The 26,649-nt window shown below is 33.6% G+C and overlaps 2 protein-coding genes and 1 pseudogene across 4 annotated transcripts; all 3 read left to right on the top strand.

Moving 5' to 3' along the window:
* Nucleotides 1-5,627: 5,627 nt before the first annotated feature.
* On the top strand, nucleotides 5,628-10,412 carry LOC128160225 (eukaryotic translation initiation factor 3 subunit A-like; annotated as a pseudogene).
* A 2,940-nt stretch (nucleotides 10,413-13,352) lies between these two features.
* Nucleotides 13,353-18,460, top strand: LOC128161480 (balbiani ring protein 6-like). Of its 2 annotated transcripts, XM_052824762.1 has the most exons (5): nucleotides 13,356-13,669; nucleotides 13,969-13,993; nucleotides 14,160-14,207; nucleotides 15,886-16,578; nucleotides 17,438-18,459. In XM_052824762.1, exons 1-5 carry the CDS (start codon nucleotides 13,604-13,606, stop codon nucleotides 17,962-17,964), a joined length of 1,359 nt encoding a protein of 452 aa, XP_052680722.1. In that variant the 5' UTR covers nucleotides 13,356-13,603; the 3' UTR covers nucleotides 17,965-18,459. The 2 variants fall into 2 exon arrangements, with proteins under 2 accessions (XP_052680723.1, XP_052680722.1); XM_052824763.1 differs by lacking the exon at nucleotides 14,160-14,207 and having other exon boundaries at nucleotides 13,353-13,669; nucleotides 17,438-18,460.
* A 2,673-nt stretch (nucleotides 18,461-21,133) lies between these two features.
* Nucleotides 21,134-26,586, top strand: LOC128161481 (uncharacterized). 2 transcript variants are annotated; one of them, XM_052824764.1, is made up of 4 exons: nucleotides 21,138-21,416; nucleotides 21,708-21,732; nucleotides 24,716-24,763; nucleotides 25,700-26,586. In XM_052824764.1, exons 1-4 carry the CDS (start codon nucleotides 21,351-21,353, stop codon nucleotides 26,446-26,448), a joined length of 888 nt encoding a protein of 295 aa, XP_052680724.1. In that variant the 5' UTR covers nucleotides 21,138-21,350; the 3' UTR covers nucleotides 26,449-26,586. The 2 variants fall into 2 exon arrangements, with proteins under 2 accessions (XP_052680726.1, XP_052680724.1); XM_052824766.1 differs by lacking the exon at nucleotides 24,716-24,763 and having other exon boundaries at nucleotides 21,134-21,416.
* Nucleotides 26,587-26,649: the final 63 nt, after the last annotated feature.

Here is a 26,649-nt window from a genome sequence, read left to right as displayed (position 1 = left end):
GTGAGGCAGGTCAGACTGATACTGGTTCTGCTTGTTCTACAAATAGCGAATGTAAGACGAAGTATTTGGGTGTTATATTTTAGACAAATATAAGTATTGCTTTCTTAAAAGCTTGCATTACTCAACAAAGTATTTTATTGGAATCATTCTTAGTTACCTTAGCTGCATATATGTCCCGTTCGGTCTGTATCCCGGAAAAATTGACTACCATCCGAAATTTTTCATACAAGGTCTACAGACTTGCAGCTAACATTACCTTGAAAAATACATTTTAGAATTTGCCGCTGTTTATAAATTCATTAAAAAGACGCGCAGAATCAAGTGGTAAAATGTCGTTTGATGTGGGATTTATGACGTCTATTTATATTGTTTTCATTGCCCCCCCCCCCCCCCCATTTTGGTAGCATTAAAATTATTTCATTATTTCAAGCTTGTGGGTGGAATGAAATCAGTTTCACATGTTATATGACATAAAAATGTCCTCTCCCAACTTTTTCTCAAAGCAACTATTTTTATAAAATATACATAAAAAAATTGAATTATCATGGAGTTGCCCCCCTCCCCCCCTCCCCCTCCCCCCCCCCCCCCCCCTCCATTTTGGTAGCATGTAGAAAAAAATGGTATGAAAATCATGAAATTATGAGTGAAATTTTAAAAATTTTGGAAAATTCAATTCTTTTTTTTTTTTTGCTTGTCAAGATTTATTTAATGAGTCCCCCCTCCCCCCACACTTTCAAAAACGATGCTACGTGCTTGAAAATTACTTATTTCTTTATTCCCCTCTTTAATAAACAAAACAAACTAAACTAACAAACATAACCAATCCAGATAAATATAATTACATGTATCAAAAATAAACTTAAAAAACAAACTACACATTCATCCTTCACCCACAATATTGCCTTTTCGATATTTGTCATCGTTGTAGACCGGTGTAACAATCTGTTAAGTAGGTGCTTGCACGAAAAAGAACCCCTTGCTGATCTACATTTTCATTAACGCATATAAAGAAAAAATATATTTTGATTTATTTTTGAATTTCTTTTGATGTAAAAAAAAAGAGAGAAAAAAAAATTGGTTCTCGGTCTCTCTTTATGCCTGTTTGTTAGCGGTTAATCCAAGTTCATTTTGAATATCCGTTTGTAATTTAAAAAATGCGATGTAAATATTTTTTCATGCAATATTTCGGATAAATCAATGAAGAGTTGTTTCTTGAAATTTTATTGGACCATAAAATTGTGAATTGCTAACATTGAAAATTGTGCCCGATTTCTTTTTTTTTTAAGGTAAACCTTTATTGATTTAAAAAATGATTCTTTGAGACAAACAAATTGACATAATCAATAAGAGTTTGACAATCTCTAACTGCAGGTCTGTAGCTTTTAGTTAGAAAAAGAATCGGATGGACGACCTAGGACAAAGATCGTCCATCCGAATTTCTTGAAAATTTCCATTATTTTCGTACGCGGACGCAATACTCACCGAGACTAAAAGGTTCGTATCTTAAGTTTTAAGTTTTAACTGCTTTGAAAGGTAATATTGGTTTTCTGATAATTATGAACATGAATAATTAAATAAAAATGGTTAAAATTACAGTAAAATTACCGGCATCGGTCTTCTCCGTGCGCGGATCTAGAAGGGGAAGAGTTCCAGACTCCCCTCCCCCCAGCGAAATTTCTTTCAATTACGTGTACATTATAAACCTACCAAATATGCCTCGGACATCCCTTGGCAAACTCAAATAACCGTCTGACTTTTCAACCCCCACCCCGGAAAAATTTTCTGATCCGCGCATGTTTCCCCACCTCAAAATACAAAATTATTCTTCAAAACCCCTTGTAAAATTTCCAGGATCTCCGCATATATACTAAAAGATTCATTGGCGCTTGCGTTTGATAAAAATGCGTGTAAAACGTTTGCCAATGGTCTTTTTACCTTCGTACCGGGCATAACCACAGTCCCACTATGTGAATAAAATGCGGCGAATCAAACTAGAGACAACGTGTTAAGATCTGTATTTGCTTATAAACATGTAGTATCATCGTGCAAAATGCACTGTTAAATTATAATTTTCTTTTTACTTTACCTGTAAAATTCAACATCTGTTTCGTAATTTTTTCTCACAGTTTATTTCTTACATAGTTACTTTTTTATTTAGTGATTGAAACTTTTCAGACTTTATATGTGATTTCAAAGAGACAGAGTGTCATGTCTCAAGGACTGTTAATCTCTTAAAACAACAATATGCAATTATCAAATTTTCATTTCTTGGACATCAAAGACACATTGAATTTATTTAATTATTTTATATCTGTGAACCTTTCACTCAGCTTACTCATATCATTACCTGTCAATTGCAATTTATACTCATTGTTAAGATTCTTATAAATAGTTATGTACAATTGTCAATGCGCAGTCTGGAATACGGCGGCCAGCCCCGGCCACGTCCGATTCTCCCAGAGTCTTGAGTCCGGAGGCCACTTCTGGCCATATCCGACTTGTTTGTAACATGTCTGTCTGTTAAATTGTTATAATGTTGCCATCGTTGAGTCTCGTCCAATAATGTGGAATCCTGCATCAATTGCCTGTTTATTTCTCTGGAACTGTATACTGGTGGATCTTCGGGAATACGGCAAACCTACCCTTCGTTTTAGCTTACGGCCACAGCGCGCCCCAACCTTTTACCTTATACACTTTACGCCAACATTCCCTCACCCGGTTCGTACTGCATACGACCGATGCAGATCCAGACGAATTCTCTATCACCGTAAAATCTACGCGGTCACAGAAATATAATACTTCGTTTCTCAGTGTTTACACATCTAATATTGTACTATGGTCAGCTATCAATTTTTTGTAATACGTCACAAGTATGACGCAGCTACGACGGAAAACCTGATTGTTGCTTGCAACGAGCTCGTCTCTAGTTCTTACAAATTTTGTGCATGCGAGTTCTCGGAAATGGCTCGGCCGATTTTCAAGAAACTTTCAGATCTGATAGATATTGATCTAAACCTTATTTGAAATTTTTTAATTTAATGACGTCATTTCCGTTTCAGAGATATTAACGTTTAAGCGATTTTTGGAGCTTCAGATTGTCCGTCGTACTACTCTTAAATGACATAAGAAATATCAAATTCAAATTTTCAGGAATTGTAGCCGAAGCTCGCCAGGACCCGAATATTGAGATGTAAAAAATGTAGTGATTTTTCTTGGTTTTCTTTATGTATCTTTTTTATCGAAAATATTTTGTTAAGACATGTAGAACAATTAAAATTTATTTTTAAAAGATCTTTCAGTGGACATCAAGAAAAACGGGCTTGCCCCTCAATTTAGGGGCCAACACGTCTCTGAAGTTTTCTTCCATTGCACTTTCCTGAGAAATATTTTGTAATATATTTAAGAAGTAAAAATGTTCATCTTACACATATACAACTAAACATTATAAAAATTTTATCATGCGTTACGTAATTAGGGGTTTTAAGGGGCAAGAAGTCCAAAACTTCGATCAATTATATCTAAAAAAGGACAAATATTTTAAGAAGCAATATAGAATAAAAGATGCTTAGAATCATGTTTTAAACAATATTCAATTATAAAAGTTTCGTTATCTGGCCCCAATAAGGAGATAAGGGGTCAGCCCCTAAAATGTCCTATCCCAGATAGCTAAAAACGGTAACGAATTTCTAAACGCTTGTTGAATAAAATATGTTTAATATCAAAAGACCTTTCATATAATGTCAGGAAAAAGGGGCTGACCCTTTATTTAAGGGGCCAAAGGGGCTCTAAAGTCTTTCTTCAATAGCACTTTATTAAGAAATATTTTGTAATATGTTAAAGAAGCAAAAATGTTCATCTTACATATATTGAACTATCCATTATATAAACGTTATCATGCGTTACGTAAATAGGGGTTTAAAGGGGCCAGAAGTCCAAAACTTTGATCAATTATATCTCGAAAAGGACAAATATTTTGAAAAGCAATATGGAATGATAAATGCTTAGAATGATGCTCTAGTCAATATTCAACCATCGAAATTTTGTCCTATGGCCCCAAAAAGGAGATTAGTGATCAGCCCCTAAAACAGTCTTTACAAAAGACCGGTAACAAACTTTTAAACACTTGTTGAACAAAATATGTTTAAAATCAAAAGACCTTTCATTTGATATCAAGAAAAAAGGGCCAGTTCCTCAAACTAGGGGCAAAAAGATTTCTAAAGGATTTAATCTATAGAACTTTACTGAGGAATATTTTGTTATATGTTTAGGAAGCAAAAATGTTTATCTCACATTTATTTAACAATGAATTATAATTATTTTAAGGGATCAGAAATCCAAAACCTTGATAACATATCATAAACAGAACAAATATTTTAAAAAGCATTATTTTGAAAATCGATATAGAATAAAAAAAATGCTGAGAATGATATTCCCACAATATTCAACCATCAAATTTTTGTTATGTTGCCCCGATAAGAAGATAAAGGTTTAAATATTAAAGTCAAGGTCATATTACCTTTAAAAAAATCGCATGGAAGACCTCCTCGTTGCTCGCAACGAGATCCTGTCTAGTTTATTCTATAATCTGTTGTCTAACGTTTATTACTCTATGTCTCCATCAGTACATGTACGTCTGTCAGTAAATATGTATACCCTTAATTTTTCTAACTTAGTTTTATGAACCAAGGGGATCAATAGGAACTGAACTTGGCACAAAGTATCCTTATATAAAGGAAATTCAAGATTGCACAAATACCATTTTGAAAGCAAAACATAGTAAAATATAGGAACAAAAACATCTGCACTAGAAAAAACCCAAAGCATCTTAATAAGAAAAAATTCAAATTATTCAAACTGTGACTCAAGAACTATAGCGGGGCTCTAGAAAGGGTTCAAACATTAAAGTTGGAATAAAAAAAGGAAAACTTTTAAAATATCCCGACATGATATACAACGCATACAAAGCATGGTAATATTTTTCAATTTTTAGTACCAAAGAGTAAGGTATTATTCAGCACAGGAGTGTTTTAAGTCTGTTACCAAAATTCAAAGAAAAAAAATCCCCCCTCCCCCCCCCCCCCCAAAAAAAAATAATTCTCAAACTTTAAACAGAAAATAAGAAAAGTGAGGAATATGAAGCACAATAATATTGCCTTCAACAAATTGAGTTTAACAATGAGCATTTTAGTAAGAATGAACTGATTGGGTTAATTTAACCCACTGTATGGTGATAGTGGGTGACTAGTAATTGTTAATCCTGTGTCATAGAGATATCTTGTATAACGATCACAATTGAACAAACTGGTGTGTCATTCAATCTCTAGTTTTAAATCGTTCACTGAACCATGTTCTTTTCTATTTCTAATATTTTAATTTGTTTTTAAAATTGCAGTAATCCAAAAGGCCTTGTTCCCAATGTCGGATTCGGGAAAATATCCGAGATAAAAAGAACAAATACATTCTATGTCATTGCATAATATTTGTCTGGTTGTTCACGTCTTATTGTTAAAAGAATTCTTATCTCGAAGCAATTCTCAAATTTGTCTACCTGTGTATCAAAATGCATTGTCTGAGCATGTAAAGAGTTATTTATAATAACAAATCGTTCAAGAACAATATTTCAACGGACGACTCATAAATATTTAAAATCAATGGAATCCCCAGTATGACGATTTAACGTGGTCACGATTTTTATAACCCTGTCCAGTATTATACAGAGTTGAAGCCTTCATCGAGATCATAGGAACAAGATGAGGCCTACCCTTGTCTGCTTGACTGTTTTGTGCGGGTGTCTGCTCGTGCAGGCAAGATCATCGGTATGTTTTTTTTTTAGTTATTTTCTAATTAAAAGTTATTTTTTAGTCTCGAGATTTTTAGTTATTCTCTTTTAATTTTTGGAAATGGATGAAACAAAATATGGTTTGTAATGATTAAATTTTGTAACCCAGTCGTTAAAACTTTAAGATGTTTTCCTTTTAAACAGTTTATTATTTTAAAAATGTCCAAATCGTTTTAACATGTTGTTTATAACCTGATTATTATAGAAAAACATTGAATGTCTTTGATATTTAGAATTTTAAATAAGTTTTTCATTCTGCTTGTTTTTTTAACAGACACCAAAGAATGGAGAGGAAAAAGGTGAAAAATAACTTAATGTTCTCTCGTATTTTATAGTTTCATTAGTTTTAAACCAAATAATGATGAATATTAAACAACAGTGTTATATATTAATATCTTGAGGTTTAGACACGTGGGTAAATATTGTCATTTGAATCACTCCGTTAATACGTCTATGTATTTGTAGATGCATTGAATCGTCTTGAGCGTGTCCTCAAAAATCTAGAAAAGCAAGGTAACCTTTGTATATTTGTTCCTTATTTGTCTTTCATTTGACAGAAACAGTAGATAAAAACAAAAGCTAGTGAGAAAATTTTGTCAATATTTATCCTTCTTCAATAATTAAAGTTGTCAAGTCTTAAAGGGGCATGGTCACGATTTTGGTCTATGTTTTTATTATTTATAATTCTTTAGAAATACTTTCCTAGTGATCAAATTAATTTGAGTCATTCGTTGAGTTATAAGCAAGATACAGAGCTCACAATTCTTTGTCATGAAAAGAAGGCTCGTGCCCTATTTTTATTTACATATGTTCCATATTCCAGTAAAAATCTTTTTCCAGCTTATTTTTCTATCTTGTTATTTATTTTAATCATTGATTTACAATTCCAAAAGTTTAACGCATTCGTTTTAGATTTAAAACTGAAATTTTTACTCTGTTTACATAGCGTAGAATTTCAAGCTCTGTAACTCGCTTATAACTCAACAAATGAGACTCAAATTTCGGTTGCCTATTAAAAATGCCTTTTTGAAGTATTGTTGATATTAAAATCGGAAAAATATGTTTTGACCAAAATCGTGACCATGCGCCTTTAAATGTTAGGCAAAATTTCGCAAAGCAGCAAACTAAAAAGGAATAAATGATAGACGGAGCTTCGATTTAACCTTAATAATCAAATGATTGTAAAACTGAACAAGTATTCCTTTTAAAAGAATGATATGCAATAACGATATATAAAAGCAAACAACATGATCAGTTTGATGTAAAATAATTTTAAAATACTGTATTTTTACAAAATATAGAATATTTTGAATCTGTACATCATAATTTCATCATTATAAACCGTCAACAAATTTAATTTTGAAATAAATTTGGTGAAAGCCGTTCGTAAACTCCTTGTCTAGTTTTATATTTTTAACGTAATTATTAAATGTTAAAGTATCTTCTTCTTCTTTAGAATACTAGGTACGGCTTTTCAAAGAGCATTAACACGTATACAAAGAAAGAGTTGTATTTAATAATTTAATGCAACTGAAAAACATTGAATGCCATCATAACTTGCTATTGAGGCCGCATTATAACGTAACCTTGTTTATAAATCAAGCCGTCTTCCCAGCTAGTATTATGCAACATCAATAGATCGAGGTCAGTTCATGGAGCATCTTCTTATGATCGAGGTCAGTTCATCGAGATCAACTGTATTACTCAATGAATCTTTCGATCGCAATTCTTACGCGTGAGACAAAATGTGCATTCTTGAATTAACAGGTCGAACTGTATTTAATGTATATTTGCATCTCTTAAGGTAAATGAATTGAAGTAAAACTGAGTAAAATGTTATATAAATACTAAACCAAACCTTCAAGTTTTTATAAGAACTACTTATGCAAGCGGAATGTGTGCGCACGTGGAAGCATTTGCCGGATGCCTCATATGGAAACAACAGTGATCGGCTGAAGCCAATCACAATTCAGGTTGATATTTTTTTGTTACAAATCTTTGGTTATGCCAAAAAGTCTAGGCTTGTAGAATACCTTAGTCAGTCTCTGTGCTAAAACCATTATGCTTGAAACAGCCAAGCTAAAAGTAACACTTAAATTAAAAAAGAACATTCAAATGATCGAAATTTGTAAATAATTAGAAAATATTTTTTTATTATTCTTGAATAAGGCGTTGGGGATAACAAAGAGTTTCAACGACGAGAACACCCGCTTCGTGACAGTGACAATGAAAATGTTGAGCGTCGACGACCCCCACCATGCGTTGCTGATGATGAAGATTGCGAACGACGACAACCCCCACGTGATGAACGTCAAAGCGATCGAGATGAACCTAGACGCAGGCCTCCTCCTCGAGCTCTTGGCCAACGTGAAATTGAACAAAGTAGCAATCAACAAAAACCTCCACAACGTGATGAACGTCAAAGTGCTTAATTCGTGTATGAACCTAGATGCTGGCCTCCTTATTGTGGCCAACGTAAACGTAAAGAAAATAGCGAACGACGGCAACTCCTACAACGTAAGGAACGCCAAAACGATCAAGATGGATCTAAACGCAGGCCTCCTTCTCGTGGCGAACATGAAATTGAAGAAAGCACCAATCGACAAAAACCTCCACAACGTGATGAACGTCAAAGCGCTAAATACATGTATGACCCTAGACGCAGGCCTTCTTTTCGTGGCCAAAGTAAAAATGAAGTAAATAGCGAACGACGGCAACCCCTACAACGTGAAGAACGCCAAAACAATCAAGCTGGATCTATACACAGGACTCCTTCTCGTGGCGAACAAGAAATTGAAGAAAGTGGCAATCGACGAAGACCTCCACAACGTGATGAACGTCAAAGCGATCGAGATGAACCTAGTGAGAAAATTTTAACAATATTTATCTTTCTTCAATAATTAAAGTTGCCACGTCTTAAAGGGGAATGGTTACGATTTTGGTCCAATTTTATTTTTATGTTTTTATTATTTACAATGCTTTCGAAATGCATTCTTAATGATCAAATTAAATTTGAGAGTCATTCGTAGAGTTACAAGCAAGATACAGAGGTCACAATTCTTTGTCATGAAAACAAGGCTAGTGCTCTATTTTTATTTACATAGGTTCCATATACTAGTAAAAAAAATCTTTTTCCACCTTATATTTCTATCTTTTTATTTATCTTAATCATTGATTTACAATTCCTTAAGTTTAACACATTCGTTTTAGGTTTAAAACTGAAATTTTTCCTTCAATGTTCAAAATGTAAACAAACGCTTTGTTTACATAGCGTAGAATTTCAAGCTCTCTAACTCGCTTATAACTCAACAAATGAGGCTCAAATTTCGGTTGCCTATTAAAAATGCCTTTCTGAAGCATTGTTGATATTAAAATCAGAATAATATGTTTTGACCAAACTCGTGACCATGCGCCTTTAAATGTTACGCAAAATTTCGCAAAGCAGCAAACTAAAAAGGAATTAATGATAGATGGAGCTTCGATTCAACCTTAATAATCAAATGAATGTAAAGCTGAAAAATCAGGTTGAGATTTTTTTTGTTACAAATCTTTTGTTATGCCAAAAAGTCTAGGCTTATAGAATACCTTAGTCAGTCTCTGTGCTAAAACCATTTTGCTTGAAACAGCCAAGCTAAAAGTAACACTTAAATTAAAAAAAACCCATTCAAATGATCGAAATTTGTAAATAATTAGAAAACATTTTTTTTATTATTCTTGAATAAGGCGTTGGGGATAACAAAGAGTTTCAACGACGAGAACACCCGCTTCGTGACAGTGACAATACAAATGTTGAGCGTCAACGACCCCCACCATGCGTTGCTGCTGATGAAGATTGCGAACGACGACAACCCCCACGTGAACGTCAAAGCGATCGAGATGAACCTAGACGCAGGCCTCCTCCTCGAGCTCTTGGCCAACGTGAAATTGAACAAAGTAGCAATCAACAAAAACCTCCACAACGTGATGAACGTCAAAGCGCTAAATACATGTATGACCCTAGACGCAGGCCTCCTTTTCGTGGCCAACGTAAAAGTGAAGTAAATAGCGAACGACGACAACTCCTACAACATGAGGAACGCCAAAACGATCAAGATGGACCTAAACGCAGGCCTCCTCGTGGCGAACATGAAATTGAAGAAAGTGCGATCGACGAAGACCTTCACAGCGTGATGAACGTCGAAACGATCGAGATGAACCTAGACGCAGGCCTCCTACTCAAGGCAAACGCCAAATAGGGAGTGACGATCGGCAAAGAAACCCCTTCAACTTCTTCAATACATTGAAAATACTACGTAATTTTAACTTACAGTAACAAAGCATTGGATTCTAGCAACCTTTTTTTAGTATTTTAGGTCTTATACTTTTGATATTTACCAAATTCATCTTTTGTAATATTCGGGGTATTGTTAAACTTTTGTCTTTTTGTACACCCTGACAGAGGAAAGGCGGGTCGAACCATATAAATATCTATCTGTTTACCTTATACCACTCGCTGATAAAGCAAAATATCTATGCCTGTATTATCCTGATTATATCCTAACTTATTTAAATATGTAATTGTATTGAATAAATACTTTCTTCGGCATTGTTTACCCTTCATTGCGATGATTTGTCTCCCGACATTGATCTTCTCTGTGAAACATGCTTGTGACGTCATCAATGATAATTATACGCAAAACAGAGAAATCGAATATATATTCTGTAAATAGAGTTTCTAGTGACCCTTTACGCCTGTAGTTTTATAATTTAAACCAGAGATAAAATTAAAATTGACATGTGGTGTCTGAGTAAAATATGACATCATGCTGCCTATTGTGACGTCATATCGATCAGAAGAATTTTTACTCAATCGATCGCTGAGAGTTGCCTTATCATACCCGCGTTTATAATTGTTTTTCTTCGGTTTCTTCTTCCCTATTATTATTATTTTTGGGGTTTTTTTCTTACAAATTTTGTGCACGCGAGTTCTCGGAAATGGCTCGGCCAATTTTCATGAAACTTTCAGGTCTGATAGTTCTTGGAAATTTTTTAGTTTAATGACGTCATTTCCGTTTCAGAGATATTAACGTTTAAGCGATTTTTAGAGCGTCAGCTTGTCCGTCGTACTACTCTTAAATGACATAAGAAATATCAAATTCAAATTTTCAGGAATTGTAGCCGAAGCTCGCCAGGACCCGAAAATTGAGATGTAAAAAATATAGTGATTTTTCTTGGTTTTCTTTATGTATCTTTTTTATCGAAAATGTTTTGTTAAGACATGTAGAACAATCAAAATTTATTTTTAAAAGATCTTTCAGTGGACATCAAGAAAAAAGGGCTTGCCCCCCCCCCCCCCCCAATTTAGGGGCCAAAACGTCTCTGAATTCTTTCTTCCATAGCACTTTCCTGAGAAATATTTTGTAATATATTTAAGAAGTAAAATTATTCATCTTACACATATACAACTAAACATTATAAAAATTTTATCATGCGTTAAGTAATTAGGGGTTTTAAGGGGCCAGAAGTCCAAAACTTCGATCAATTATATCTCAGAAAGGACAAATAATTTAAGAAGCAATATAGAATAAAAGATGCTTAGAATCATGTTTTAAACTATATTCAATAATAAAAGTTTCATTATCTGGCCCCAATAATGAGATAAGGGGTCTGCCCCTAAAATGTCCTATCCCAGATAGCTAAAAACGGTAACGAATTTCTAAACGCTTGTGGAATAAAATATGTTTAATATCAAAAGACCTTTCATATAATGTCAGGAAAAAGGGGCTGGCCCTTTTTTATGGGGCCAAAGGGGATCTAAAGTCTTTCTTCTATAGCAATTTACTGAGAAATATTTTGTAATATGTTTAAGAAGCAAAAATGTTCATCTTACACATGTTGAACTATCCATTATAAAAACTTTATCATGCGTTACGTAATTAAGGGTTTATAGGGGCCAGAAGTCCAAAACTTTGATCAATTATTTCTCGAAAAGGACAAATATTTTGGAAAACAATATGGAATAATAAATGCTTAGAATGATGCTCTAGTCAATATTCAACCATCAAAATTTTGTCATATGGCCCCAGTAAGGAGATAAGGGATCAGCCCCTAAAACAGTCTTTACAAAAGACCGGTAACAAAATTTTAAACAATTGTTGAACAAAATATGTTTAATATCAAAATACCTTTCATTTGATATCAAGAAAAAAGGGCCAGTTCCTCAAACTAGGGGCAAAAAGAGTTCTAAAGGATTTAATCTATAGAACTTTACTGAGAAATATTTTGTTATATGTTTAGGAAGCAAAAATGTTTATCTCACATTTATTTAACAATAAATTATAATTATTTTATCATGCGTTCCGTAATTTGGGGTTTTAAGGGATCAGAAATCCAAAACCTTGATAACATATCATAAACAGAACAAATATTTTTAAAAGCATTATTTTGAAAATCGATATAGAAAAAAAAAGATGCTGAGAATGATATTCCCACAATATTCAACCATCAAATTTTTGTTATGTTGCCCCGATAAGAAGATAAAGGTTTAAATAATAAAGTCAAGGTCATATAACCTTTAAAAAAATCGCACGAAAGACCTCCTCGTTGCTCGCAACGAGATCCTGTCTAGTTTATTCTTTAATTTCTTGTCTAACGTTCATAACTCTATGTCTCTATCAGTACATGTACGTCTGTCAGTAAATCTGTATACCCTTAATTTTTCTAACTTAGTTTTATGAACCAAGGGGATCAATAGGAACTGAAATTGGCTCAAAGTATCCTTATTTAAAGGAGATTCAAGATTGTGCAAATACCATTTTGGAAGTAAAACATAGTAAAATATAGGAACAAAAACATCTGCATTAGAAAAAACCCAAAGCATCTTAATAAGAAAAAATTCAAATTATTCAAATTGTGACTCAAGAACTATAGCGGGGCTTTAGAAAGGGTTCAAACATTAAAATTCGAATAAAAAAAGGAAAACTTTTAAAATATCCCGACATGATATACAATGCGTACAAGCACTAACTAGATACGGTAATATTTTTCAATTTTAAGTACCAAAGAGTACAGGAGTGTTCTAAGTCAAAGAAAAAAAAAGCCAAAAAAAAAAAAAATTCTCAAACTTTAAACAGAAAATGAGAAAAGTGACGCATATGAAGCACAATAATATTGCCTTCCACAAATTGAGTTTAACAATGAGCATTTTAGTAAGAATGATCTGATTGGGTTAATTTAACCCACTGTATGGTGATAGTGGGTGACTAGTAATTGTTAATCCTGTGTCATAGAGATATCTTGTATAACGATCACAATTGAACAAACCGGTGTGTCTTTCAATCTCTAGTTTTAAATCGTTCACTGAACCATGTTCTTTTCTATTTCTAATATTTTAATTTGTTTTTAAAATTGCAGTAATCCAAAAGGCCTTGTTCCCAATGTCGGATTCGGGAATATGATTTCAAAGAAATATCCGAGATAAAAAGAACAAATGCATTCTATGTCATTGCATAATATTTGCCTGATTGTTTACGTCTTATTGTTAAAAGAATTCTTATCTCGAAGCAATTCTCAAATTTGTCTACCTGTGTATCAAAAGGCATTGTCTGAGAATGTAAAGAGTTATTTATAATAAGAAATCTTTCAAGAACAATATTTCAACGGACGACTCATAAATATCTAAAATCAATGGAATCCCCAGTATGACAATTTAACGTGGTCACGATTTTTATAACCCTGTCCAGTATTATACAGAGTTGAAGCCTTCATCGAGATCATAGAAACAAGATGAGGCCTACCCTTGTCTGCTTGACTGTTTTGTGCGGGTGTCTGCTGGTGCAGGCAAGATCATCAGTATGTTTTTTTTTTTAGCTATTTTCTAATTAAAAGTTTTTTTTAGTCTCGAGATTTTTAGTTATTCTCTTTTAATTTTTGGAAATGGATGAAACAAGATATGGTTTGTAATGATAAAATTTTGTAACCCAGTCGTTAACACTTTAAGATGTTTTCCTTTTAAACAGTTTATTATTTAAACAATCTCCAAATCGTTTTTACATGTTGTTTATAACTTGATTATTATATTAAAAAACATTAAATGTCTTTGATATTTAGAATTTTAAACAAGTTTATCATTCTGCTTGTTTTTTTAACAGACACCAAAGAATGGAGAGGAAAAAGGTGAAAAATAACTTAACGTTCTCTTATATTTTATAGTTTCATTAGTTTTAAACCAAATAATGATGAATATTAGACAACAGTGTTATATATTAGTGACTTGAGGTTTAGACACGTGGGTAAATATTGTCATTTGAATCACTCCGTTAATACGTCTATGTATTTGTAGATGCATTGAATCGTCTTGAGCGTGTCCTCAAAAATCTAGAAAAGCAAGGTAACCTTTGTATATTTGTTCCTTATTTGTCTTTAATTTGTTAAAAACAGTAGATAAAAACAAAATCTAGCGAGAAAATTTTAACAATATTTATCCTTCTTCAATTATTAAAGTTGTCAAGTCTTAAAGGGGCATGATCACGATTTTGGTCCAGTTTTATTTTTATGTTTTTATTATTTATAATGCTTTAGAAATGCATTCCTAATGATCAAATTAATTTCAGTCTTTCGTAGAGTTATAAGCAAGATACAGAGCTCACAATTCTTTGTCATGAAAAGAAGGCTCGTGCCCTATTTTTATTTACATAGGTTCCATATTCCAGTAAAAATCTTTTCCAGCTTATTTTTCTATCTTTTTATTTATCTTAATCATTGATTTACAATTCCAAAAGTTTAACACATTCGTTTTAGGTTTAAAACTGAAATTTTTACTCTGTTTACATAGCGTAGAATTTCAAGCTCTGTAACTCGCTTATAACTCAACAAATGAGACTCAAATTTCGGTTGCCTATTAAAAATGTCTTTTTGAAGCATTGTTGATTGAAAATCGGAAAAATATGTTTTGACCAAAATCGTGACCATTCGCCTTTAAATGTTAGGCAAAACTTTGCAAAGCAGCAAACTAAAAAGGAATAAATGATAGACGGAGCTTCGATTTAACCTTAATAATCAAATGATTGTAAAACTGAACAAGTATTCCTTTTAAAGGAATGATATGCAATAACGATAAATAGATAGCTAGAAGCAATCAACATGATCAGTTTGATGTAAAATAATTTAAAAATACTGTATTTTTACAAAATATAGAATATTTTGAATCTGTACTCCATAATTTCATCATTATAAACCGTCAACAAATTTAATTTTGAAATAAATTTGGGAAAAGCCGTTCGTAAACTCCTTGTCTAGTTTTATATTTTTAACGTAATTATTAAATGTTAAAGTATATTCTTCTTCTTCAGAATACTAGGTACGGCTTTTCAAAGAACATTAACACGTATACAAAGAAAGAGTTGTGTTTAATAATTTAATGCAACTGAAAAACATTGAATGCCATCATAACTTGCTATTGAGGCCGCATTATAACGTAACCTTGTTTATAAATCAAGCCGTCTTCCTAGCTACTATTATGCAACATCAATAGATCGAGGTCAGTTCATGGAGCATTTTCTTATGATCAAGGTCAGTTCGTCGAGATCAACTGCATTACTAAATAAATCTTTCGATCGCAATTCTTACGCGTGAGACAAAATGTGCATTCTTGAATTAACAGGTCGAACTGTATTTAATGTATATTTGCATCTCTTAAGGTAAATGAATTGAAATAAAACTGAGTAAAATGTTATATAAATACTAAACCAAAGCTTCAAGTTTTTATAAGAACTACTTATGCAAGCGGAATGTGTGCAAAAGTGGAAACATTTGCCGGATGCCTTATATGGACACAACAGTGATCGGCCGAAGCCGATCACAAAATTCAGGTTGAGATTTTTCTGTTACAAATCTTTGGTTATGCCAAAAAGTCTAGGCTTGTAGAATACCTTAGTCAGTCTCTGTCTTAAAACCATTATGCTTGAAACAGCCAAGCTAAAAGTAAAACTTAAATTTAAAAAAACCCATTCAAATGATCGAAATTTGTAAATAATTAGAAAATATTTTTTTTATTATTCTTAAATAAGGCATTGGGGATAACAAAGAGTTTGAACGACGAGAACACCTGCTTCGGGACAGTGACAATGAAAATGGTGAGCGTCAACGACCCCCACCATGCGTTGCTGATGATGAAGATTGCGAACGACGACAACCCCCACGTGATGAACGTCAAAGCGATCGAGATGAACCTAGACGCAGGCCTCCTCCTCGAGCTCTTGGCCAACGTGAAATTGAAGAAAGTAGCAATCAACAAAAACCTCCACAACGTGATGAACGTCAAGGCGCTAAATTCATGTATGAACCTAGATGCTGGCCTCCTTATTGTGGCCAACGTAAACGTAAAGAAAATAGCGAACGACGGCAACTCCTACAACGTAAAAAACGCCAAAACGATCAAGATGGATCTAAACGCAGGCCTCCTTCTCGTGGCGAACATGAAATTGAAGAAAGCACCAATCGACAAAAACCTCCACAACGTGATGAACGTCAAAGCGCTAAATACATGTATGACCCTAGACGCAGGCCTTTTGTTCGTGGCCAACATAAAAATGAAGAAAATAGCAAACGACGGCAACCCCTACAACGTGAAGAACGTCAAAACAATCAAGCTGGACCTATACGCAGGACTCCTTCTCGTGGCGAACAAGAAATTGAAAAAAGTAGCAATCGACGAAGACCTCCACAACGTGATGAACGTCAAAGTGATCGAGATGAACCTAGTGAGAAAATTTAAACAATATTTATCTTTTATCAATAATTAAAGTTGTCACATCTTAAAGGGGCATGGTGACGATTTTGGTCCAATTTTATTTTTATGTTTTTATTATTTACAATGCTTTAGAAATGCATTCTGAATGATCAAATTAAATTTGAGAGTCATTCGTAGAGTTATAAGCAAGATACAAAGCTCACAATTCTTTGTCATGAAAACAAGGCTCGTGCCCTATTTTTATTTACATAGGTTCCATATACCAGTAAAAAAATCTTTTTCCACCTTATATTTCTATCTTTTTATTTATCTTAATCATTGATTTACAATTCCTTAAGTTTAACACATTTGTTTTAGGTTTAAAACTGAAATTTTTACTTCAACGTTCAAAATGTAAACAAACGCTTTGTTTACATAGCGTAGAATTTCAAGCTCTGTAACTCACTTATAACTCAACAAATGAGGCTCAAATTTCGGTTGCCTATTAAAAATGCCTTTCTGAAGCATTGTTGATATTAAAACCGGAAAAATATGTTTTGACCAAAATCGTGACCATGCCCCTTTAAATATTTCGCAAAATTTCGCAATGCAGCAAACGTAAACGGAATAAATGATAGACTGAGCTTTGATTTAACCTTAATAATCAAATGATTGTAAAACTGAAAAATCAGGTTGAGATTTTTTCGTTACAAATCTTTTGTTATGCCAAAAAGTCTAGGCTTGTAGAATACCTTAGTCAGTCTCTGTGCTAAAACCTTTTGTTTGAAACAGCCAAGTTAAAAGTAAAACTTAAATTAAAAAAAAAAAAATTCAAATGATCGACATTTGTAAATAAATAGAAAATATTTTTTTTATTATTCTTAAATAAGGCATTGGGGAGAACAAAGAGTTTGAACGACGAGAACACCTGCTTCGTGACGGCGACAATGAAAATGGTGAGCGTCGACGACCCCCACCATGCGTTGCTGATGATGAAGATTGCGAACGACGACAACCCCCACGTGATGAACTTCAAAGCGATCGAGATGAAGCTAGACGCAGGCCTCCTCCTCGAGCTCTTGGCCAACGTGAAATTGAAGAAAGTAGCAATCGACAAAAACCTCCACAACGTGACGAACGTCAAGGCGCTAAATTCATGTATGAACCTAGATGCTGGCCTCCTTATTGTGGCCAACGTAAACGTAAAGAAAATAGCAAACGACGACAACTCCTACAGCATGAAGAACGCCAAAACAATCCAGGTGGACCTAAACGCAGGCTTCCTTCTCGTGGCGAACATGAAATTGAAGAAAGTGGCAATCGACGAAGACCTTCACAGCGTGATGAACGTCAGAACGATCGAGATGAACCTAGATGCAGGCCTCTTACTCAAGGCGAACGTCAAAATAGGGAGTGACGATCGGAAAAGAAACCCCCTCATCTTCTTCAATTCATTGAAAATACTACGTATTTTTAACTTACAATAACAAAGCATAGGTTTTTAAGTATTTTAGGTCTTATACTTTTAATATTTACCAAATTCATCTTTAGTAATATTCGGGGTATTGTTAAACTTTTGCTTTTTTGTACACACTGACAGAGGAAAGGTGGGTCGAACCATATAAATATCTATCTGTTTACCTTATACCACTCGCTGATAAAGCAAAATATCTATGCCTGTATTATCCTGATTATATCCTAACTTACACTCATTTAAATATGTAACTGTATTGAATAAATATTTTTTTCGGCATTGTTTACACTTCATTGCGATGATTTGTCTCCCGACATTGATCTTCTCTGTGAAACATGCTTGTGACGTCATCAATGATAATTATACGCAAAACAGAGAAATCGAATATATATTCTGTAAATAGAGTTTCTAGTGACCCTTTACGCCTGTAGTTTTATAATTTAAACCAGAGATAAAGTTAAAATTGACATGTGGTGTCCGAGTAAAATATGACATCATGCTGCCTATTGTGACGTCATATCGATCAGAAGAATTTTTACTCAATCGATCGCTGAGAGTTGCCTTATCATTCCCGCGTTTATAATTGTTTTTCTTCGGTTTCTTCTTCCCTATTATTATTATTTTTGGGGATTTTTTCTTACAAATTTTGTGCACGGGAGTGCTCGGAAATGGCTCGGCCAATTTTCATGAAACTTTCAGATCTGATAGGTATTGATCTTAACCTTATTGGAAATGTTTTAGTTTAATGACGTCATTTCCGTTTCAGAGATATTAACGTTTAAGCGATTTTTAGAGCTTCAGATTGTCCGTCGTACTCCTCCTAAATGACATAAAAAATATCAAATTCAAATTTTCAGGAATTGTAGCCGAAGCTCTCCAGGACCCGAATATTGAGATGTAAAAAATGTAGTGATTTTTCTTGGTTTTCTTTATGTATCTTTTTTATCGAAAATATTTTTGTTAAGACATGTAGAACAATCAAAATTTATTTTTAAAAGATCTTTCAGTGGACATCAAGAAAAACGGGCGGGCCCCTCAATTTAGGGGCCAAAACGTCTCTGAAGTCTTTCTTCCATAGCACTTTCCTGTGAAATATTTTGTAATATATTTAAGAAGTAAAATTGTTCATCTTACACATATACAACTAAACATTATAAAAATTTTATCATGCGTTATGTAATTAGGGGTTTTAAGGGGCCAGAAGTCCAAAACTTCGATCAATTATATCTCAAAAAGGACAAATATTTTAAGAAGCAATATAGAATAAAAGATGCTTAGAATGATGTTTTAAACAATATTCAATTATAAAAGTTTCGTTATCTGGCTCCAATAAGGAGATAATGGATCAGCCCCTAAAATGTCCTATCCCAGATAGCCAAAAAAACGGTAACGAATTTCTAAACGCTTGTTGAATAAAATATGTCTAATATCAAAAAACCTTTCATATAAAGTCAGGAAAAAGGGGCTGGCCCTTTATTTAAGGGGCCAAAGGGGCTCTAAAGTCTTTCTTCCATAGCAATTTACTGAGAAATATTTTGTAATATGTTTAAGAAGCAAAAATGTTCATCTTACACATGTTGAACTATCCATTATAAAAACTGTATTATGCGTTACGTAATTAGGGGCTTAAAGGGGCCAGAAGTCCAAAACTTTGATCAATTATATCTCGAAAAGGACAAATATTTTGAAAAGCAATATGGAATAATAAATGCTTAGAATGATGCTCTAGTCAATATTCATCCATCAAAATTTTGTCCTATGGCCCCAATAAGGAGATAAGGGATCAGCCCCTAAAACAGTCTTTACAAAAGACCGGTAACAAAATTTTAAACAATTGTTGAACAAAATATGTTTAATATCAAAAGACCTTTCATCTGATATCAAGAAAAAAGGGCCAGTCCCTCAAACTAGGGGCCAAAAGAGTTCTAAAGGATTTAATCTATAGAACTTTACTGAGAAATATTTTGTTATATGTTTAGGAAGCAAAAATGTTTATCTCACATTTATTTAACAATAAATTATAATCATTTTATCATGCGTTCCGTAATTTGGGGTTTTAAGGGATCAGAAATCCAAAACCTTGATAACATATCATAAACAGAACAAATATTTTTAAAAGCATTATTTTGAAAATCGATATAGAATTTTTAAAAAAAATGCTGAGAATGATATTCCCACAATATTCAACCATCAAATTTTTGTTATGTTGCCCCGATAAGAAAATAAAGGTTTAAATATTAAAGTCAAGGTCATATTACCTTTTAAAAAATCGCACGAAAGATTTCCTCGTTGCTCGCAACGAGATCCTGTCTAGTTTATTCTATAATCTGTTGTCTACCGTTCATAACTCTATTTCTCTATCAGTACATGTACGTCTGTCAGTGAATCTGTATACCCTTAATTTTTCTAACTTAGTTTTATGAACCAAGGGGATCAATAGGAACTGAACTTGGCTCAAAGTATCCTTATTTAAAGGAGATTCAAGATTGCGCAAATACCATTTTGAAAGTAAAACATAGTAAAATATAGGAACAAAACATCTGCATTAGAAAAAACCCAAAGCATATTAATAAGAAAAATTCAAATTATTTAAACTGTGACTCTAGAACTATAGCGGGGCTCTTGAAAGGGTTCAAACATTAAAATTGGAATAAAAAAAGGAAAACTTTAAAAATATCCCGACATAATATACAATGCGTACAAAGCACTTACTAAATACGGTAATACTTTTAAATTTTAAGTACCAAAGAGTACAGGAGTGTTCTAAGTCAAAGAAAAAAAAAGCCAAAAAAAAAAAGTAATTGGTAATTGCTAATCCTGTGTCATAGAGATATCTTGTATAACGATCACAATTTAACAAACTGGTGTGTCTTTCACTCTCTAGTTTTAAATCGTTCACTGAACCATGTTCTTTTCTATTTCTTATATTTTAATTTGTTTTTAAAATTGCAGTAACCATTCCAAAAGGCCTTGTTCTCAATGCCGGATTCCGGAATATGATTTCAAAGAAATATCTGAGATGAAAAGAACAAATACATTCTATGTCATTGCATAATATTTGTCTGATTGTTTACGTCGTGTTGTTAAAAAAATTCTTATCTCGAAGCAAATCTCCAAACTGGTCTACCTGTGTATCAAAATTCATTGTCTGAGCAGGTAAACAGTTATTTATAGTAACAAATATTTCAAGAACAATAATTTAACGGACGACTCATAAACATTTAAAATCAATGGAATCCCCCGTATGACGATTTAACGTGGTCACGATTTTTAGAACCCTGTCCAGTATTATACAGAGTTGAAGCCTTCATCGAGATCATAGAAACAAGATGAAGCCTACCCTTGTCTGCTTGACTGTTTTGTGCGGGTGTCTGCTCGTGCAGGCAAGATCATCGGTATGTTTTTTTTTAGTCATTTTCTAATTAAAAGTTATTTTTTATTCACGAGATTTTTAGTTATTCTCTTTTAATTTTCGGAAATGGATGAAACAAAATATGGTTTGTAATAATTAAATTTTGTAACCCAGTCGTTAACACTTTAAGATGTTTTCCTTTTAAACAGTTTATCTTTTTATCTTATTCGTTTTTACATGTTGTTTATAATTTGATTATTATAGAAAAAACATTAAATGTCTTTGATGTTTAGAATTTTAAATAAGTTTATCATTCTGCTTGTTTTTTTAACAGACACCAAAGAATGGAGAGAAAGAAGGTAAAAAATAACTTAACGTTCTCTTGTATTCTATGTTTTCATTAGTTTTAAACCAAATAATGATAAATATTAGACAACAGTGTTATATATTAGTGACTTGAGGTTTGGACACGTGGGTAAATACAGTACAGGCAACGCGGATCCCGTATTGGCCCGCGTTACCGTCACGGTATTTTTATCGTTCCCGCGATACACCATCGCGGTTTTTGATCGCGGTATGGATAGCGACCGTGATGACACCGCGACGGTGTGATTTACCGTTATTCCTACTGCTGCTTGTTGTTGTTACTTTACCTGTACTGTACATTACAGGCAATGCAGGTCGCGTAAATCCACGTCAAAAATGCGACTTAAGATTTAAGCATAACAGCTGCATTGTATATAAATTGTGGTCCATATTATTATAAAATTAATAAATTATATTTATGAAATAGAATTTCATGATATCGGAAACTACATTCGAATTACAACATAACATGATTATTATGCTGTTAAATTTTGTGATGTGTAAATAAGAACATATATCTTTGTATTTGACGTGCTTATTTCAGTTATTATTTCTATAAGTTGATAATCCTGTTTTTATAACAATCTTAAATTTAAATATTTTCATAAGATGAACTCGTATCAATGCAGAGAAATTTTATCTTCTCATTTTATAAGTTGACACGCATAGCGCCGTAAACTGTCAATACATGACTTGTGTATGTTTTAAATTGAGAAATGAACAAATGTCGGGAATCAAATAAGAAATCTATTTTTCCATTCAATAATAAAATTATCATTCATATATAAAGTTGGTGCTGCGTTAAAGCACATGGAATCATAACGTGTATCAGTATGCGTTTCCTGTGTATACATATAAAGTTTAAGTCACGATCATTTTCTGTGTATACATGTAGTGATTAACAAACTCAGGGTAGAAAACGACATGCCCTTGAGGGTTTTCACACCTATTCACGACAAAAGAAAAAGTCTATATCGCGTACGGCTTCGTCTAATCGCACAACACCTTACAAGAGAGAGAGAGAGAGAGAGAGAGAGAGATAGAGAGAGAGAGAGACGTTTAGGCGTAATTTAACGTACACTTATGTGAAATATACTAATATCCAATACTAAATATTCATAAAATTAGTATTCATAAAAGAATATGGTACACTGTGATTGAATCCATCATGCAATTTCAGATTTGAGTCCACGTGCTGCACCTGTCAATCAAATCAACCCGCTAGCTCTACCACGTGTATCCTCCATGATAAAGTTTCGTTCTATAAGTTTTATTCTTAATAAAGAAAATAAGAAGTATGTTTAACAGTTAAGTTTTTTTACAATGTTCGTGATGCATGATATACTGTGTTTGGAAAGTTTAATTCGTTGTGTTTTTTCCCTATCTCTTTTAGTTTATAATGGAGGTTTTTTGCGGGAAGGAAGATCTTCAACACGTTTAGTGGTTAAAGAATGCAGTAAAATGAATCAATTATTTGATATAACTATTAGTAAAATTGTTTGATATGCATGTAGAATTCTTCTTGGTCAATCGTTACACAGATTACCTACCTGCCTCATTCCTGTGTATTCTGTGCGTTCAAGCGTAGAGTGATTTCCTGTCAGTGCGACGGTTTCACACCTTTGTGTAAAACAATTGGGACTTAAGTCAAATAAAGTTATAACTTCGACAGTCATAAAGCGGGGGGGGGGGGGGGGGGGGGGGGTTAAGGTTACGATATCGGGAAACGGGTTTACATACACTGTATTTGTAGTAGCTTTATATTCAATAAGATTACATGTACATGCCCACATAAAATGATATCAATACATTTACTGAAATGTTTAAAAGTTTTTTTATCGGCAAGAAATGCAAAACTTTCAAAACATGTTCTTAATTTCTTCAAATGTGTAAGAACATAAGAACGGTTTAACAACATTTCCTTCTCAAAATTTTTTATCTAGTTATTATGTTAAGAGAGAGAGAGAGAGAGAGAGAAAGAGGGGGGCTCGGTCGCGAGCGAACGCTAACCTCCGTCACGGCGGGTAGCTGGTACACCATCACGACACCATGACATGGGATACCCACAATATCTTTCGATTACATAATTTTATGCAACTCTGGGTATCTCTAAGGCTCCTTACTCTCTCAGTCAGACTGAGTCTTGAAGAACACACGGCTTCGCACTTAAAGATTGTCGTCGCAAACGTAAGGCACTAGAAAGTGGGAATCCTCGCGCTATGACAAACGACGAGCCATATATGTATCTAAAGTAACGCAACACAAATTCACTTAAACGTGAATTCACAAAAAATGTTCTTTACACGTAGAAGACCTTGTAAGAAATGAACGGAACATGCTAAAAATACCGGGTTGGTAATTTTATAGGAAGCCCTCATTTTTAATCACTTGCTCATCATTAGTTGACACGCATGGACTTCAAAACAAACAATACAAATTTAGGCGGACCAATTAATTGCTAAGAAAACACAATCACACTGCGTACATATTTATAATTTTATTGGCAATTAAACTCATTTCAAGATAATTTTTAATTTAACGACCTTCTTAAAATATGATAATGGATTCGAAAATATTTTATTTGCAATTGCTGCACGAGTATTAAATTAAATACTTTTATAATTTATTTAATAGCTATGAAATAAAAAAATAGTAAAACAGACTCCAAGTATTTCGATATAATCTCTGTCAAAATCTGGTTAAATATCGTCATTAAATATTAAGAAACATTCAATTTATTTGTCATTCGGGGAGATAACTCCCGCTTGTATACGATACTTTTCCATCGATAATTTTACCGTGGCGGGGACAGGTAGATGATGAGTTTACCGTGATGGGAACGCGGTATACCTGTCTCACCTGGCCGATCACCTCGATGTGTTTATACCGTGACGGGGCGCGGGAAACACGGGATCCGCGTTGCCTGTACTGTATTATCATTTGAATCAATCCGTTAATACGTCTATGTATTTGTAGATGCATTGAATCGTCTTGAGCGTGTCCTCGAAAATCTAGAAAAGCAAGGTAACCTATTTATTTTTACTTATTCTCATTTTTGAATATTTGTTCCTTATTTGCCTTTTATTTGTCACAAACAGTAGATAAAAACAAAACCTAGAGAGAAAATGTTAACAATATTTATCCTTTTTCAATATATAAAGTTGTCACGTCTTAAAGAGGCATGGTCACGATTTCGGTCAAATTTTATTTTTTATGTTTTTATTATTTACAATGCTTTAGAAATGAATTCAAATTTGAGAGTCATTCGTAGAGTTACAAGCAAGAAACAGAGCTCACAATTCTTTGTCATGAAAACAAGGCTCGTGCCCTATTTTTATTTCTTTAGGTTCCATATACCAGTAAAAAATCTTTTTCCAGCTTATTTTTCTATCATTTTATTTATTTTAAGTATTGATCTACAATTTCTTAAGTTAAACACATTCGTTTTAGGTTTAAAACTGAAATTTTTACTTCAACGTTCAAAATGTAAACAAACGCTTTGTTTAGATAGCGTAGAATTTCAAGCTCTGTAACTAACTTATAACTCAACAAATGAAACTCAAATTTCGGTTGCCAATTAAAAAAGCTTTTCTGAAGCATTGTTGATATTAAGATCGGAAAAATATGTTTTTACCAAAATCGTGACCATGCCCCTTTAAATGTTTCGCAAAATTTCGCAAAGCAGCAAACTTAAAAGGAATGAATGATTGACTGGGCTTCGATTTAACCTTAATAATCAAATGATTGTAAAACTGAAAAATCAGGTTGAGATTTTTTTGTTACAAATCTTTTGTTATGCCAAAAAGTCTAGGCTTTTAGAATACCTTAGTCAATCTCTGTGCTAAAACCATTATGCTTGAAACAGCCAAGTTAAAAGTAAAACTTAAATAAAAGAAAAACATTCAAATGATCGAAATTTGTAAATGAATAGAAATATTTTTTTTATTATTCTTAAATAAGGCATTGGGGATAACAAAGAGTTTGAACGACGAGAACAACCGCTTCGTGACGGTGACAATGAAAATGGTGAGCGTCGACGACCCCCACCATGCGTTGCTGATGATGAAGATTGCGAACGACGACAACCCCCGCGTGATGAACGTCAAAGCGATCGAGATGAAGCTAGACGCAGGCCTCCTCCTCGAGCTCTTGGCCAACATGAAATTGAACAAAGTAGCAATCGACAAAAACCTCCACAACGTGATGAACGTCAAAGCGCTAAATACATGTATGACCCTAGACGCAGGCCTCCTTTTCGTGGCCAACGTAAAAGTGAAGAAAATAGCGATCGACGGCAACCCCTACAGCGTGAGGAACGCCAAAACAGTCATGGTGAATCTAAACGCAGGCCTCCTTCTCGTGGCGAACATGAAATTGAAGAAAGTGGCAATCGACGAAGACCCCCACAACGTGATGAACGTCAAAGCGATCGAGATGAACCTAAAAGCAGGCCTCCTACTCAAGGCGAACGTCAAAATATTGATAGTGTCGATCGACAAAAACCATCTATGGGCCACGTTGAAGATGGCGACAAACGACGACCTCTCCCGCGTGATGAACGTCAAAGCGAGCAAGATGGAACCAAGCGTAGACCTTCTCCTCGTGGCGAACGTGAAAATGAAGAAAGTGGCGATCGACGAAGACCCCCGCCTTATGATGACGAGAATGAAGATGGTGAGCGTCGTAGCCTCTCCATCATTCAATGTTAATGATAAGAATTTCAGACGATGACGACCCCCACCCAAAGATAATCTTGAGGACAGAGTTTAAAAGAATTTTGAAATCTATAGCAATTGAAAATATGAAAAATTAATTAGACTAAAATATAAAACCTTAACTTTTAATATTAGTGTTAACGCGGAAAACAAAATCTGCAAAATTTAGTCCGAATTTCCTCTGTTTTGCTAATA

This window comes from Crassostrea angulata, chromosome 8 (genome assembly GCF_025612915.1).
Source record: "Crassostrea angulata isolate pt1a10 chromosome 8, ASM2561291v2, whole genome shotgun sequence".
Taxonomy (NCBI): domain Eukaryota; kingdom Metazoa; phylum Mollusca; class Bivalvia; order Ostreida; family Ostreidae; genus Magallana; species Magallana angulata.
The sequence above is the reverse complement of the archived record's forward strand: the minus strand, read 5'-3'. Positions and strand labels throughout refer to the sequence as shown.

Bases quoted from the DNA above. Each gene is read 5' to 3' on its own strand.
- LOC128161480 (XM_052824762.1), top strand. From the start codon at position 13,604: ATGAGGCCTACCCTTGTCTGCTTGACTGTTTTGTGCGGGTGTCTGCTG. The intron at 13,994-14,159 runs GTGAAAAATAAC...ATGTATTTGTAG, and splicing joins AAAGAATGGAGAGGAAAAAG to ATGCATTGAATCGTCTTGAG. The intron at 16,579-17,437 runs GTGAGAAAATTT...TTCTTAAATAAG, and splicing joins AAGTGATCGAGATGAACCTA to GCATTGGGGAGAACAAAGAG.
- LOC128161481 (XM_052824764.1), top strand. From the start codon at position 21,351: ATGAAGCCTACCCTTGTCTGCTTGACTGTTTTGTGCGGGTGTCTGCTC. The intron at 21,417-21,707 runs GTATGTTTTTTT...TTTTTTTAACAG, and splicing joins TCGTGCAGGCAAGATCATCG to ACACCAAAGAATGGAGAGAA. The intron at 24,764-25,699 runs GTAACCTATTTA...TTCTTAAATAAG, and splicing joins CGAAAATCTAGAAAAGCAAG to GCATTGGGGATAACAAAGAG.